Source organism: Balaenoptera borealis (assembly GCF_965194805.1).
Source record: "Balaenoptera borealis genome assembly, chromosome: 16".
Classification (NCBI taxonomy): domain Eukaryota; kingdom Metazoa; phylum Chordata; class Mammalia; order Artiodactyla; family Balaenopteridae; genus Balaenoptera; species Balaenoptera borealis.
Window position 1 is genome coordinate 46,514,420 of NC_138872.1, and position 17,672 is coordinate 46,532,091.

The following is a 17,672-nucleotide window of genomic DNA, read 5'->3' on the forward strand; positions in this document are numbered from 1 at the left end:
GTACACCGCAACCCTAAGTACCTGTCTCTTTGTTGGTCTGCTTAAGGCCAAGATATGAAGTCAAAGGGTAGGCAGGTCTTAGAGATGAGAAAGCCCCCTGGGGAAGGACAAAGGAAGTGCCCCTGAGTTATTCCTTTCCATCAGTTCCTCTCTAACTCCTATGACCCACTAAGAGAAGCAAAAGACTCCAGGCCCATTCCCAGAGCCAAGAACTGGAGAGAAACAACAAAATCTAAATGGTAACCTGCACAATCAACAAAAATAGCATGTACCCGCGATTTAAATGCTTACAGAACTGCAGAATGCGAAAACAGTGACCACTTCAAGATGGCACTGTTAACAAAGAGTACTTCCTGAAAACAGAAGCTACAGCTCTCTGTGACGGGAAATAGTTAAATGCCAATTTTGCCAGACTTTTTAGAACACGGAACTCTGGTCCTCAACAAGCTCTAGTAATACACTAATTAATGAGAACGTCACATGTTAGTGTCTATAATAAACCAATAAATAAATTGTTTATGGTTTGCCTGATTTATCATTCTCTCCCCCCCTACACACATGCATATGTGTATGTGTATATACATACACACCATTTTCTCCTGAACCATCTGAGGCTAACTTGGAGACACCCTGCCCCCTCCCCCTGAACACTCCAGTGTGTACCTCCTAAGCACAGGGACATTCTCTTTCACGAGCAGAGTTCAATGACCAAAATCAGGAAATTTAACATTGATGTATTTTCCATTCCACAGTCCACATTTAATTGGCACAGTAATGCATACTGCCCCTCCCCCTCCCCTCTCCCCACTGATAACCATTAGTTTGTTTTCTAATATTTTTTGTGGCTTCTTTCACTTGGCATAACATTTTCACGGTGTCTCCATGTTGTATCAGGTGTAAGTATTCCATTCTCTTTAATGGCTGAATAATATTCTACTGCATGGATATATCATATTTTGTTTATCCATTTGTCAGATGATGGACATCTGAGGTGTTTCCACTTTTCAGCTGTTAAGAACACTGCTGCCATGAACATCTGTGTACAGGATTTTGTGTTGGCATATGTCTTCACCTCTCTTGAGTGTGGAGTTTTTGGGTCATATGGTAACTATGTTGTGAGTACATTGGTACACAATGGTAACATTGTGAGGAACTGTGAACTGTTTTCCAAAGTGGCTACACCATCTTACATTCCCACCAGCAATTATTTAAACTTGCATAACAAAAAATGTACAAGAAACCTGCAAAAATTAATTGCTGCTCGCTATAAGGCAATGCTACGTTTGAAATGGCTCAGACAGCTGTCTGTTTTTTTTTAAATAGTCTGTCATTTTGTTTGCTTAGCAACAGGAAATAGGGTGGTCTTTAACCTTAAAATTCTGAATATTATTTTGTGTCTTCTCAAAGCAGCTTCTGAGCCAGGGAAGCTGAAGAAAAAAATGCTGTGTTTCACATTATTATTGACAGTGGTATAATACTAGGAAATGAAAAGTTTTTGAGAGACAGCTGTTATTGCCAAAGGAAGGAGTATGTGTCAGTGTTTAAGGATCTGACATAATGATCAACTTTTCTATACCTTCCTATTACTTTCTAGTAATAGGAAGTAAGTTAAGTATTTAAGGTAAATCTGTAATCCAAGGTTTTAGTTCATTTCTTCCTTTTCCTGTCACAGTTATCCATCTGTACCTCTTAAAAAATATTGGAGAGGAGACGTTACCACTGATACCAAAGAAATATAAAGGATCATAAGACTACCATAAACAACTATATGCCAACAAATTGGACAACCAACAAGAAGTGGATAAATTCAAAAAAATCTGAACAGATCAGTTACTAGTAATGAGGTAGAATCAGTAATCAAAAACTTCTCAATAAAAAAAAGTCCAGGACCAGAAGGCTTCACTAGTGAATTCTACCAAACATTCAAAGAAGCATACATACCAATCCTTCTCAAACTTTTCCAAAAAAAACAGAAAAGGAGGTAACTCTTCCAAACTCATTTTATGAGGCCAGTATTACCCTGATGCTAAAACCAGACAAAGATGCCACAAGAAAAGAAAATTACAGGCCAATATTCTTGATCAACATAGATGCAAAACTCCTAAAAAATATTAGCAAACTGAATTCAACAATATATTTTTTTTTTTGGCTGTGCCACACGGCTTGTGGAATCTTAGTTCCCTGACTAGGGCTTAAACCCAGGCCATGGCAGTGAAAGCACCAAGTCCTAACCACTGGACTGCCAGGGAATTTCTGACAATATATTAAAAGGACCACAATCAAGTGGAATTTATTCCAGGGGTATAAGGATGGTTCAATATCTGCAAATCTGCAAATGTGATACACCACATTAAGAAAATGAAGGATAAATATCATATGATCATCTCAATAGATGTAGAAAAAATATGTGACAAAATTCAACATCCATTTAAGATAAAAGTATCAATAAAGCAGGTATAGAGAGAACACACCTTGACATAATGAAAGCCATATAGGGCAAGCCCATAGCTAACATCATACTCAACGGTGAAAATGAAAGCCTTTCCTCTAAGATCAGGAACAAGACAAGGATTCCCACTCTTGCCATTTTTATTCAATATACTATTGGAAGTCTTAGCCAGTGCGATTAGGCAAGAAAAAGGAATAAAAGCCATCCACATTGGAAAGGAACAAGTAAAACTGTCACTATTTGCATATGATATGTATTATATATAGAAAACCCTTAAAGACTCAATCAAAAAACTGTTAGAACTAATAAACCAATTCAATAAAGTTACAGAAAACAAAATCAATATGCAAAAATGTTGAGTTTCTATACATGAATCATGAAATATCAGAAAGGGAAATTAACAATCCCATTCATAACTGCATAAGAAATACCTATGAATAAATATAACCAAGGAAGTGAAAGACTATATAGTAAAAACTATAAGACATTAATGAAAAAAAATGAAGACACAAATAAATGGAAAGAGATTCTGTGCTCATGGATTAGAAGAATTAATATTGTTAAAATGTCCATACTACTCAAAGCAATCTACAGATTCAATGTAATCCCTATTAAAATTCCAAAGAAATTTTTCACAGAAACAAAACAATCTTAAAATTTGTATGGAAATGCAAAAGGCCCAAATAACCAAAGCAATCTTGAGAAAGAAGAGCAAAGCTGGAGGTATCATGCTCTTTTATTTTGAAATATATTACAAAGCTACAGTAATTAAAACAGTATGGTATTGGCATAAAAACAGACACATAGATCAATGGAACAGAATAGAGACCACAGAAATAAACCCACACATATGGTCAATTAATTTACAATAAAGGAGCCAAGAATATACAGTAGAAAAAAAACAGTCTCTTCAATAAATGGTGCTGGGAAAACTAGACAGCCACATGCAAAAGAATGAAACTAGATCATCATCTAACACCATATACAAAAATTAACTCAAAATGAATTAAAGACTTGAATGTTTTACAAAATCATAAAACTCCTAGAAGAAAACATAGGTGGTAAACTCCTTGACATAAGTCCTTGGCAATGATTTTTGAATCTGATACCAGAAGCAAAAGCAACAAGAGCAAAAATAAACAAGTGAGACCAGATCAAACTAAAAAGCTTCTGCACAGAAAAGGAAACTATCAACAAAAAGGCAACCTACTGAATGGCAGGAAAGATTTGCAAATGATGTATCTGATAAGGGGCCAATATCCAAAATATATAAAGAACTCATACAACTCAAGAGCAAAAAATTATCTGATTAAAAAATGGGCAGAAAAATCTGAATAGACATTTTTCCAAAGAAGACAGAGATGGCCAAAAAGTACATGAAAACATGCTCAACTTCACTAATCATCAAGGAAATGCAACTCAAAACCACAATTACATATCACCTCACACGTTAGAATGACTATTATCAAAAAACAAGAAATAACAAGTGTTGATGAGGATGTGGAGAAAAGGGAACCCTTGTGCACTGTTGGTGGGAATGTAAACCGGTGCAGCCACTATGAAAACAGTATGGAGACTCCTCAAAAAATTAAAAATAGAACTACCATATCAGCCAGCAATTCCACTTCTGGGTATTTAACTGAATAGAATGAAAACACTATCTTGAAAAGATATCTGTACCGCCATGTACACTACAGTATTATTTACAACAGCCAAGATATGGAAGCAATCTAAGTGTCCAATGATGGCTGAATGGATAAAGAAGTGGTAAAAATATACAATGGCATATTATTCTGCTATGAAAAAGAAAATCCTGCCATCTGCAACACCATGGATGGACTTTGAGGCATTATGCTAAGTGAAATAAGTCACACAAATACCATATGATCTCTCTTACATTTGGAATCTAAAACAAACAAACACGAACCAGATTCATAGATACAGAGAACAGACTGATGATTGCCAGGGGTTGGGGGTGGGGGATGAAAGAAATGGGTACAATTTTTTTTAGTTTAAATAAATTGAAAACATACTGGGAGCTGGGGAAAGTGAGAGCAAAGCAAATGAATACAGTTGAAAATACTTTTAAAATCAGGAGTTCATCTTTACTAGCAGAAAGGGGAGAGGACATGCTGATGGAGCCAGCAGCAAGTTAAGAACTACTGTAATGGTGTCTCAGTTAATAATAACTGCTTACAGTTTTCAAAGCAGGTGGATCTTGAACATTATTGTACTTTGAAAAATATATTTATGTTATACTTCATGTTTTGCAGAATACTGCAGTAATTTTATTTTTTCTTATTATTTTTTTCCCCCACAGATGAGGGAATTGGTAAGTATCAAGATAAATGCAGAATGGAAAAATGGAGCTGTCAGACCCAATTTCCAGCTTTTCACACAGTACAATTACTGCTCTTAGTTTCTATGTAAACAAGTCCTTAAGTCACATTGAGAAGATTTCCAAAAATCCCTTAATAAAAATTTACACATAACAATCCTGAAGGAATTATTTTACTTTATTGTGTGTTATAAACTGAATTGTGCCCCCCCAAATTCTTATGTTGAAGCCCTCCCCCAATGTGACTATATTTGGAAATGGGGCTTGGAAGGAGGTAACTAAGGTTCAGTGAGGTCTATTAATCTAACAGACTGATGTCCTTAGAAGAGGAAAAGACCCTAGATCTGCCTCTCTCCACACACGTGCACAGAGAAAAGGACACACGAGGACCCAGAGAGAGGACAGTTGTCTGCAAACCAAAGAGAGCTCTCACCAGAAACCACCCCAGCTGGCACCTAGATCTTAAGACGTCCAGCCCCCCCGAAGCATGAAAAGATAAATTTGTTGTTTAAGCTACCCAGAATGTGCTATTTTGTTATGGCAGCCCAGGCCGACTAAGACACCATGACAATGTGATTTTTAACTCTTCATTTTGCCAATGGGATAGATTCGAGACTCAACCAAATTTTCACAACTGAGGCCAAGAGGAGATGTTACTGGCCACTAAATCCAACAGAGGTTGGAACTACCTAAATTTTTAAATGGGTCCATTAAATTCAGGCTTCAAAGGTATGTCCTGTAAGTTATTCTGTATTGTAATCACGCTAAAATCATCTATTATGAGTTGCTACCACCAAGGGCTTTACTTCTCGTTTCCTAATTGGTAGGTAGCCTCTCTGTCCCCACTCCCATAGGTAAGTGGTAGAAAGCCAGGGACACCCTCATACGGCCACCCCAGTGGAGAAGGAAGATGGCTGACAACAGTGACAGTGGGGACAGGGGCAAGAGGATCGCTGAACACGTGCCAAGCACTTACCAGGTGTCAAGCAGACTTCTATTCACTACCTTTTTAAACCCTCAAATCAACCATTGTTATTATACTCACTCCAGCAAGACTTACAAGGTCACACAATTTGCTCTCAGTCACAGGATCCAAACGCAAATACGAGGATTCCAGTGCCCATCTCTTATGCCGCAATACTCAAAACTGAATGAGTTAAACTCAAATTGTGTTACTAAACCACAGTTTTTTTTGAAAAAAAAAATCCCCAATAATGAATCTGAAGTGTATGTCTAATTTCTTACTCAATTCAACCAGTGCAAAATCAGATCTCACTTGATTCAGCTGGACTATTATACCACCAAGGGAGACCATTTCACTCTCTCCCAAGGTTAGGTGAAAATGCAGCATCTAAATGAATAACTGAAATATTTCACATGATATGGCTAGGCTGTTTTTATCTGACCAGGAATTTCTCCCAACTTTCGAGGAGCACTTCACCCATACTACCTTGGAAGGCAGTGTAGCAGGATGGCTAATAACATGGACGCTGAAGCCACATGGTCTGGGTTTGAATTTGGGCTCTGCCTAGCAGTGTAGTCTTGGGCAAGTTAACCAACTTCTTTGAGCCTTCCTCTAAAATGAGGATACGATAGTATCTACTTCCAGGATTGCTGACAGGATTAAATGAGTTGATGAATATGAAGTGCTTAATGCTGCCCTGACAAAATACGTGTGTAGTCACTGTTCCCCATTGTTAATATTAGGATTAGAAGCAGAAGTAACAAGCTGCATGGTCATTCTCCACGTGACCCTTGCAGGGAGGTTTACAACAGTGGAAGTGGAACTCCCCAACCAGCCTTTAGCCTTGTGATGGAATTCTCTGGTCCTCCACATTCTCCAGCCCTGGCAGAGTATAACCTTTCTGTGAAGTATCCAGCTCACTTCTGCTTTTAGTAGAACATATTTCACAGTGTGAGAGTTCAAAGAAACTTCACAAATCCCACCTAAAGGTTTATGCTCTCATTCACAAATGCCATCTCCACCTCTCCTGGGTGCATATGTTTTGATGTGTCTTTATGTGTATGCTCTAGTCACTGCTGATACAAAAAAGCTGGGCAACAAGAAGGACATGCCTAGAGACCAATGGAATGAGGGTTCACCCCAAAATAAAAAATGGCAAGGTATAATAGAGGAGAAGGATTACTATATTATAGTAAAATTTGTGAGGAGTCAAATGGGGACCGGAACTTTGGCTTTTCTGGCTATTAACAACAACAACAACAAGCGTTTACTAAGTAGACTAATATTAGAAGCAGATCATCCTGGGGGATGAACAGATCAATGATTACTTCTCTTCAGAGAACACATGACTCTGAAGAGCAGCCGCTGGATGCATGAAAACACTGGACTCCTATTATAAAACCGAGCTAAACTTCTACATTGAAAAAATAGACACCTTCTACCTGATCATTCTTCTTAGTAGCACATCCAAGTTGCTGCATCTGGTTGAAAGTTGCACAACCACTTTTTAAAGCTATCTTTTCATAACTCAGAATTATCATTAATTTGACAGCTCCTCTCCCCTTCACTGGCATTCTCCATCTCAATGGCCACCCCAACTCAGGCCCTCGGTTCATTCCTTGCGTCTGAATGAACCCTGGTTCTCTCGCCCCATGAGCTCCTTCCTCCAGGGCATCCTGCACAGCACTGCCGGCCCTGCCTTCCTGCGCCTGTGATGTAACTGCTCTGAGCCCCAGTCCTTGCCTGCGCCTGTGATGTAACTGCTCTGAGCCCCAGTCCTTGCCTCAGCTGCCCCGTCACGCACGTGCACACACACTGATTCCAGGGGGCAATTTTCAATCCTTGAGTCTTGGACTGAGTTCCACGATGCCCCGTTCCAAGCTCATTTTCTCCCACTTCCCTGCAAGAATGTTCGCCTTTAGCCAGACTGATGGCTCCCCACCGGGCTTCCTGCTTCCACTCCTTCACTCACAACATCTTCAGACCCAAGAATGTCTATCAAATACCCAGCGACTGGCACCCTCCCCACCCTTCACGCCAGCTCACACACCACCTTCTCCCCTAGGCCGTGGAGGACTCATTGCAGAGGAAGCAAACTTTCTTTCTCCATGTAGCTGGGACTCAGCACACACTATCCCAGGCCTCAGAAAGAACATCGCTTTGTGGGAAGCACCTCGAGGGCAAGCATCGTGGCACTCCTAGAGGGACCGGCTGCAGCTTCTCAAACAGAGCACTCACTCAACAACGATCTACTGAATTCAACCACCGGGCGCAGGCCAGTCCCTGGAGACCAGCGCTCCGGGCACAGAGACTAACTCATGTGACTGCTGAAAGATAAAACATACCCCATACGGTAAGGAATTGTTCTGGTTTAGTGTATAGTAAGTGTTAACTAATTCAGGGTTCTGCTGAAATATTTTTACCTTTTAATTGATAGAACATCAATGGGAAATTGAAAAAGGCAAGCTATGTCTCAAAATGTTACCTAATTGAGTCTTACATACAGTCAATAGTCAAAGCTTTTAAGGAGATGACACATTCCAGTAAAAAAGAAACACTTCTTATTATTCTATGTAACATTTTAAGGAGTTGTCAGCTATATGTCTCTTGCCCTAATTTTAAATATGACTTAAAAGAAACTATATAACTATATGTAAGGTAAGGAATCAGTAGTGCAAATATAAAAAAAAGTCTCCCGTTTTACTTAAGTACCATTGACACTGCCATACTAACAAGGTGTCTATCAGGAACAGCACAGAAAGAACAAACTGGATTATAGATTAAAAAACACGTCAATTATTTCATGACCAAATGTCAAACAGAAAAACTGCCTGAATGTCTCAGAAGTCTATCACATCATACCACATTTGGTGTACATCTAATGGCAGAGAAATCATTTATCATTAAAGGCCTTTTTATATAGGTCAGGGTTGCTGGGGCTTGGTGTTTTGCATCTTACAGTTTAAGGAATGCTCTAAAGTTCTAGGTTTTTTAACTTTTTAATCTCTGGGAAGGAAAACTAAAACTTCCTATAAACTCAGATTAAAGCCTGTTAATGCACAGAAAAAAGAAAAACTAAAACCTTGCTCCTACTATAAAAACAAAATAGTGTGGCCTCTGTTTCTTTTCTGATAAGAGTCTTAAATACCAAACAGTTAACTGCATAATAACATTTACTGGCAGCCCAGCAGCCTGCTTAGCAGATATATAAAACAGGTAAAAGGAGAAAAAGTTAATTTCTTGGCTGAATGATTCCATCGGTAGCTATAGGGCAAACCTGAAAGTCTTTTAGTAAAGTAGCAGTTGATTCTTCTATCAATCTGTAGCACACATACTCTTCCAAGGAAAGCATTAAATATGAAAATCATATCCCGTTATCATCTGTTTCCAGCTTTCAGCCCAGTAAGCTTTTCTTAATGAATGCTGCAGCCTAAGGAGGAAGTACGCTGTTGGCTTCTCTGAATAATGGAGTGATGCTCCCATTTTTGCTTATTACAATATCGACTGGCTGAGGGGGTTTCACACATAGTCACAAGTGACTACTCTTGCCAGCATGCTCCAAGTTATTACAAGATGTTTTCAGACATTTCATCTAAAAGAGCTTTACTGCTTTTAGTGAAGAAAACATCTATGGTCTTGAGCAGAATCATTTATATGGAGATAGGCGAGAGGATTAGAAGCCTGCATTACGGCAGATACATAGCAGAATTTATTTAAGTATTCCTTGCCATTCTTTTTTGTCTGTTGCTGAGATATGCAATCCTTTCTTTCCACTTTATCTATGAAAAGGTTAAAATGTACAAAATTATGTATACAAAGAAAAGAAGCAAAATGCCACATTTCATTTACTTCTCATTTAAAACATTTCTGGAACTAAGAAAAAGGCAGCTCGAAAGCATTATTTAGAAAAACAAAATTTCACCTACTAACAACACTGAGGTTTTCTTTGGAATCTATCTCTTTTACAGCCACAGTGACTGCCTTTCAGCAAATTTAATTGAATTATACATTAAAGCAATACTCTATAAGCAAATGTCTTTAAATAATCACTTAAAGTTTAATCAGAAAGATCTTTGTAATAAGACGATTTTATTTACAACAGTATCCTAAAAGATGAACACGCCAAAAATCCTCTGTTAACAGAAAATTTATCATTTTAATTTATTACCTTTTCTCTGTCTTCATCTTTCAGTTCACCTTTTTTTCCCAGGCTATCTTTTCTGAGTAGCTGCATCTTCTTAATTTGAGTCTCATATTCAATCTAAATATAAACAAAGTTTGATTTTGTGGAGGATATTATTACAACTAGCACCTATTTATATTTTTCAGACTTTACAGCATAAAAGGAACAGTAAAGAGAAAGTAAAAACTGATACTGCTGAGAAATTCAATTTATCTTAGAAAACAGACAATTTCACAAACAACACATCAAAAGCTGAATTCTATAAAATGTTACATGTTTTAAATAAAATAACATTTGATGGATTTTCACTTAGTCCTTCATCAATCTAGGAAATAAAACCTTGATATATTAAGCTATCATGAAAAATCCAGTTACTTTATCATGAAAGTTACACATTTGATGGTGCTTCTTCTGAAAAGTTCTGTCCTAAAAAAAGGAAGAGAAAGCAATCCTACTGATTTCTTATCTGTATGGTATCCACGTAATATCATGGTCCTACTTGTCACAGCAACTGAGTATATTATTTGCTAGATCATCAACTGGAAACAAACTACATTTTTTACGGATACAAATACACTGTAGATGTCAATGATCAGTGCCATAGGCATCAAGTTTGCTCTCGTGCTAATAACTCATAAAGATGTCTGCGTCATTACCACAGTATAATTGATGAAAGTGATTCCATCATAAAACGACTTTTTCTTAAAAGCAACGCATAAAAAGCACTTTGATTCATATGTTAGTAAGTAAAGCCTTAAAAAGTCTCTGCTTGTGGTCCATCACAGATAAGTATCAGAACATTTTCTAAATGAGGCAGTGATGTACTGCAATTGGAAACACACCTATAAGATAACCAAATTAGAAAACTGTTTTCTTAGTTCTCAGTCTGAACATAAAATAGGCCCGAACTTTTGTTTTGACACACACAAAGTGAACAGACGATAATAACCCAAATTGACTTGTCTCCCTCAAACTATCTTAAAAGGTATTATATACTGCCCCATTTTTAATATCAGTTAAGCAGGGATTTCTTTTTTCTCTATCAGAATGCTATTAACACAGTAGATTGGCAGTAATGATATAAATAGAGCCCTAACTAAATCAAAGTTTCATAAGGCCAGTAAAAATGACAAAACAAGCCAAGAAAAGATAAAGAAAGAAGGCAATTAAGAAAATACAATTTACATCTCTCTGTTCTATATCTACTCCTTTGAACTCAACAGATATTTAATTTTTAACCCCAAGAGCTTTAAACAGGCACACTCTACAAATTCCAAGAGAAAATACCTTTAAAAAGAGATGAGGGGTGATTTACAAAATAAACAGAGGTTTATTAAATAATAAACCTTAAGCAAAAATTCTTTGTTCCTGTGGCTACAAATGTTTTCTTATGCTCTTTGAGATCAGTTATAAACATGCAACAGGCATTGTACCTGATTTCCTCATTATGGGATCATTTCAGAGCCACAACTCCCAAAGACAGAGCACTTTCTCATGGAAATATAAGAGTATTATTCAATTCATTTTACCGAAGCAAAAAAGTGCTAACTGCTTCAGGACTCCATAAAGAACAGCAGGGAAAGTATCGTCAAGAGTCCAATGCAGGGTGACTTCCCTGGTGATCCAGTGGTTGAGAATCTGTCTTGCAATACAGGGGACGCTGGTTGGATCCCTGGTGGGGCAACTAAGATCCCATATGCCGCGGGGCAACTAAGCCTGAGCACCACAACTACTGAGCCCTCGCGCTCTGAAGCCTGCGCGCTGTAACTAATGAGCCCACACGCTCTGGAGCCCGCACGCCACAGCCAGAGAGAAGCCCACTCACCACAATGAAGAGCCACGTGCTGCAAAAAAAAAAATTATAAAAAAAAAAGAGTCCAATGCAGATTGTTCTCAATGCATCTGAAACACCTGAACTGTAGCTACTCTTCCAAATTAATGATGCAAATAAACACTGTACAATGTATTTGAAATTTTACAAGTTACTATGATAAATTGATAATCGACACAAACTGTTAACTCTGCATGACCTAGGACCGTGGGTTTGCACCTACAACTGTCTTTGCTCTCCTTCTTTGCCTTTTATTTATATATACAGTACTTGGTTATTATACATCCAATCCACCTCCTGAACACTGGAGAGCAGGGACTCTCAACCCACAGGGCTCCCCAGTTCTACTTCCTCCTTTATCTGCTTTTAAACAAAGGGTTATATTATGTTTAAAAGCTTTTTTTTTTTTTTTAAAGTTTGGGAAACATTGCATAGATGAATCTCTCCAAGACTTTCCAGCTAAAAATGCCTGAAGAAGCAGTAGAACATGCGTCCTCATGTACATCTAGTTCTCTGACCATCAGTCTTCCAAGTCTTGTTCCCTATTCCTTCTCTGAACCAGGTCGCATGGGCCTCTTCTATCTCCACAATACAGGAGGGCTTGCACTGCATCCTTTCTCTTGGGTGCAGCCTCAGGTCCCTGTTCCCTTCTTGCCACGTGGCCTACATTCCTCACAGTCAGAGTTGCTGCTTCAGAGGCCAAACGACTCACGCCTCAGTAGCATCTGCTGGCCCAGAGCCTCTCTAAGGACAATCCTCTCATCTCCCAACCAGGAACTTGCTCTGTCCTGTACTGCTTCACAGCACTGGACTTGCTGCTGCCCACCTAAATTCAGGAGGCCTTTCCTACTCACTTCCTTACTCTGCACAGCTGATTCATTTCAGCTCAACTAATGAAATCTGCTGACGGTAATCTGGGGTCGTGGGAAGAGGAGGTGGAGGTCCTGGCATGTCTGGGATCTCTCCATACTCACGACGCGCCCCAGTTTTCATTGTTTCCTTCTTTTCTCCTGTATTCTTACATTCCTTCAGCTTTCCCTTGTCACATCATCACTTGCCTGAAAGTGCCACTATTACCTTTTTCATAAGCTTCCTTCTTTCACTGGTCTTTGAAATTGTACAGTAATTCTCAGTTACAGAGCTGAATTGACGTTGAAGATCAGCTGGCCTGGCCTCCACACATTACAGTTGAAGGATGGCTACAGAGAGTTAAATAAACTGATGTGACTCTCAGATGAATATGAGAGATTCACAGTCTTTTTGTTTTTCCCTCTCCTATTTTTTTCCAGTATATGCGCTTCCTCTTAAATGTGGAACTTTTACCAAAAGATATGGAGGAATATTTATTTATTCAACTAGGACATATTAACAGGCAAAAAAATGGGATTTGCTACAGACTTTGTCTTCCAACTATACTCTATTCCAGGAGCCAGAAGGTCATGCTCTGCCCACAGTGGCTGTCACAGTGTTTAGCAGGAATTGAATGAGAGCTCAAAAGATTTGTTCTCTTCAAATTTTATGCCCTATAGGCACATGTAACCTGATGACTGAATTTTCAACAAGATCACATCTTTAAATAATGACATTATGTCTTCAAAATGCCTCTGCTATCAAACACAAATGCTCCTGGGTGGTTTGCCATGGGTCCAATCACACACGTTCATCCTCACATAGTTGTTTACGGTCCATAAGAGAACAAAACAAGAATATGGAAGAATTACTTTTCAGTCAGTGCTTACTGAGCACTTACTATGTGCCACTGAGAGCACCGAAATAGTAAGACAAGGAGCTCACGGTGAGGTGGGGAAACAGACACGCAACAATGACAGTACCATGAAGGAGGTGCTTATGTAGATCATATGACATAGACCTACGGCAGCATAGAGGGAGCGAGGTCTCCTCTATGTCCTCCTAGTCGAAGGACATAGGAGAGAATGTGGTGCATTCAAGGAATTACAAACCGTTCAGCACGTGTGTAGCAGAGAGAGTGCAGACGCGCATGTGTGGGAGATAAAGATGTAGAGGCACGGTGGGAAGACATGGGGTGGGAGAGAGAGGGGAAGAGATGGGGGTGTGGAGAAGGGGAGGGGAGATGGCAGGAGGAAGACTGGGATAGGGGAGCAGGGGAGACAGGGGCGAGGGGTGGGGATGGAGGGAGAGGGTGGAAGGGGACAGGGTGGGGAGAGAAAATGTGCACATCTGTAGAGCTGTGTGAGAGGGACAGAGAGAGAAGAGAACTTGTGTGTGGTCAGAAGGCTGAAGCCGTGGGAAGTTGGCAGGCAGAGATCAGCGCCTGGGCTTTGTCCCGAGAAGGCTGCGCACTCAAGGATTTCAGGCAGAGGGGAGACATGACCAGATGATGACCCGCTCCCGGCCAGGGACCCTCCCTGAGCCCTGACATGCCTGCCTCAAGCCCAGCACTTGAATGCAGGAGGCCAAAGCAGAGGCTGGCAATGCTCCACACGTGACCGTGGGACCTTTCTCAGTGCTCCTAAGTTCCAGTACCCCTGTCTCCGTGCTTAAGGCCCCTCAGAGCCTGGGGAGGCTGCTCTGCCTACAGGAGCACACGGTTAAGCAGCTCCCCACACCTGTGCCCTTCCCCCAGCAGTCCTCGGTCAGCGATGCTCAGGAGCCCGGCTATGCATCTCCCAAATGCTCTGAACCATTCGGTGGAGTTTCCCTGTGGAATTAAGCTCCAGGTGCCGACTGTGGTAGCTGACTTAATACCCCCATTCCGGCCACTTGTCCCTCCCTGTCTCAGCTCCCCACTTGCCTCTCGGCATCCTTGCACTTCCCAGATAAGCCACTTACATCCGAACCCTTGTCTCAGGGTCAGCTTCAGAGAAAAGCCAACCTGAGACAAGAGCAAAGGGCACCTGAGGAAAACTGCTCTAAGGGCCAGCTGGGCCCTTCCACTAAAGCTGCCAAGGTGGGGAGTGTGAGGAGGGAGGGGAAACAGAGGTGAAGTGGGCGGGGTGGGGAGAGGCGGTGAGGGGGCAAGAAGAGGGAGAGAGGGGCACCCTCTTCACAGCACTGGTGATTCTCCTATTTCCATTTGTGAACTGAGTTTGTTCATCCTCTTTATCCATCTGACAAGTAGCAATATGGCCACAAAACTGTATTTACAAAACTACATGATACATCACTATCCTTATAAAGCCCTGAAAATTATTATAGGCCCCCAAATAAAGTAGTATAATTCATAAAATCAGTTGAAATGGCTTTTAAAAAAAAGTTTTTTAGCCCATTTTAAAAGATTTTAACATTCTACAATTAAGTGGGCCTAGTCTTACAAAGAGGGAGAAATTCACTTAATATAATTTGGGCAAAATCCCCACTTCTCTCACAATGTTTCACCTTGTTTCACTTTCTGGACTTCCACCAGTTAGAAGTTCATTCACACTAACTATACTCTATTCAAGGAAAAACGCCCCGGGCATTTTGGGGTGTGTGGCAAATACACCACATAGGTGCTCAACCAGAACACCTCTCTCCTAAGACTTCCGTGAGGTGAAGATGTGACAAGGGAGTGGGGCAGGATTAAGGGTGACAAGTGGCTCTGGTATTCCTAAGGCCACAACTGGCCGTGGCACAAAGGAAGAGGCAGGAAGAAACAGGACGACCCCCACTGCTTGGACGCTCCGCTCACTGCACAGCTTGCTGAGTTGGTGGTGTCACGGGCATCACTGGCTGGTTCACAGCCAATGTACAGTTTTCCACGGAACATGTATGTTTCCCAACTGCAGCTACCTGACCTGCCCTTTTATGCCATCATCAGATTTTTTAAAAGGCATTCCTTCTCCAAAATTCAAAAAGGAATATCTGTGTCATTTTTTAATGATATTTATGAATAAAGCTTTACATAGTCCTAGAAATACAGTTTATCATTCTTTTCTTGAAAATGGTCCCCTATGCTGATATTCTTTAGTAGCTCATGAGACAAGTTTTTTTTTTTTAACATATCATACTATACACAACAAATGCTCTCAGTATTAAAATATTTACAAAGGATGATACTTCCTTTCAAATTCCTCCCTCTCACATTTGGTTATAATGAGAAATCAACAATTAAGTAAAGCATCAATATGAAAATAAGAGGAAGACTTCTATTATTTCCTTTATTCCACTGGGAAGAAGAAATTCCCTGCTTTGTCCACCACTTTTATTTTCTCTTTGAACTCTCTGAAAAGAAAAGAGGTTTACAATGTTGATAACAATTGCTTTTTGAGGCTTAAGCATTCTACTTGAACACTAGGAGGAAAAACCTGGAGTGCTGTAGCTAAGACTCACTATTGCTTGAGCACATCTAGCCTCCAGATCTTGGTTTCTAAATACCCCTTCCCACCCAAAGGAACCACGGCTCCTCGGATAAGAGGCTAATTCCAAGTCTGAGGCAGGGAAGTATAAGGTAAACCTGGAACATCTTGTCAAAAGGACACAGGAGCCAACTTGAAGAGACTCTCACTGGCAAAATTTGGGAAAATGTAAGCAACAAAAGAATAATTACAGTAATTGATAATATAATGACTAAATATTCACAAGCCCAGAGTGACATTTAGACAGAGAGAGGGAGAAAAAGAAGAAGGAAAGAAAGCTCTTCTTCATAGAAGAATGCCAGCTAACAAATGTAAAAGATGAGATCAAATTAGAAAATCACCATTTCACAACCTCCACTATAACTGATTCAGGCATCACTAATGGATCCTAAAACCGCTAGGCAAAAGGCTGTTGAGGAACAAGGTATTCCCAAGATGTCAAGCCAAGTAAAATTATTTACTAATTTACAAAGGGAAAAAAGGTACCTTACAATAGAGAGACCTAGAGGTCACCATGTTAACAAAGGCATCAAACTCAGCCTGGCTCAAACAAGACCACCTGACATCATGGCTCATGAGCCTCCTGACGGGATGCGGTAGAATGTATAACCTCAGCTGTGACTATTTAAATTAATTAAATTTAACACAAAAACTCAGTCCTCAGTGTCACAAGCTACATTTTAAGTGCTCAGTAGCCATGTACGGCTAGTGGCTACTGTATTAGACAGCATCAGTACCGAGACAGAAGGTTTCCATCACCACAAAGTTCTACTGGGCAGCTCTGGCTTAGACCAAATTTCCAGTTTACAGGAAACACAGGGGATGCTACACAAGTTAAATAACGAGTCAAATTCAGAATGTAAGTCATTCTACAAGCAACTGGCCTGGCTCCTTCAAAAAGCCAGTATCATTTAAAAAAAAAAAAAACAAGGAAGACTGGTAGGAAACCAAATTAGATTAAGAGACTAAAAAAGACACAAATGTAATGTGTACCCTAGTTGGCTCCTGGTCTGGAAAAACAGACTTTTGAAGGGAACTGTGGAAACTGAAATACTGGCTGAATATTAAATAATATTATGGAATCATCAGTAATTTTCTTAGGTGTGATAATGGTACGATTATGGAGGAGACTGTCCTTGTTCTTAAGGGATCCACACTCAAGTATTTAGGAGAGAAATGTCATGGGTTCTGCTGCATACTTTCAATGGCTCAGGAAAAAATATACATACACACACACACAGGCAAAGCAAATATAGCAAAATATTTACAACTGTTGCATCTGGTTAGATCATGAGTTGTCTTAGTCCATTTAGGCTGCTGTAATAAAACCGCACTGGCTGGGTGGCTTATAAACAACTGGAATGTATTGCTCACAGTTGTGGAGGCTGGAAGTCCAAGATCAAGATGCCAGCATGGCTGCCTTCTGGTGACAGACCCCTCCTGGTTCAGAGCTACCACCTTCTCACTGTCTCCTCACCTGGCGGAAGGGGCCAGGAGCGCCCTGGAGCCTCTGTTACAAGGCACTAATCCCGTTCATGAGAGCCCCACCCTCATGACTTAAGCACTTCTCAAAGGCCCCACCCACTAATAA

At 40.1% G+C, this 17,672-nt stretch overlaps 1 protein-coding gene and 1 long non-coding RNA gene across 7 annotated transcripts in view; both read right to left on the bottom strand.

Moving 5' to 3' along the window:
- The window catches only part of KIZ (kizuna centrosomal protein), a 112,627-nt gene that overhangs the window by 85,111 nt on the left and 9,844 nt on the right, over positions 1-17,672 (bottom strand). For all 6 annotated transcript variants that reach the window (XM_082360545.1, XM_082360543.1, XM_082360546.1 and 3 more), the window contains one exon: positions 9,920-10,012. In XM_082360545.1, coding sequence (XP_082216671.1) covers positions 9,920-10,012 — 93 coding nt within the window. The remainder of the gene's footprint in view (positions 1-9,919; positions 10,013-17,672) is intronic.
- LOC309613589 lies at positions 6,327-9,460 on the bottom strand. The gene is made up of 2 exons (XR_014235803.1): positions 7,495-9,460; positions 6,327-7,454 (listed from the first exon to the last, which is right to left on the bottom strand). It is a non-coding gene; the product is annotated as an uncharacterized lncRNA (long non-coding RNA).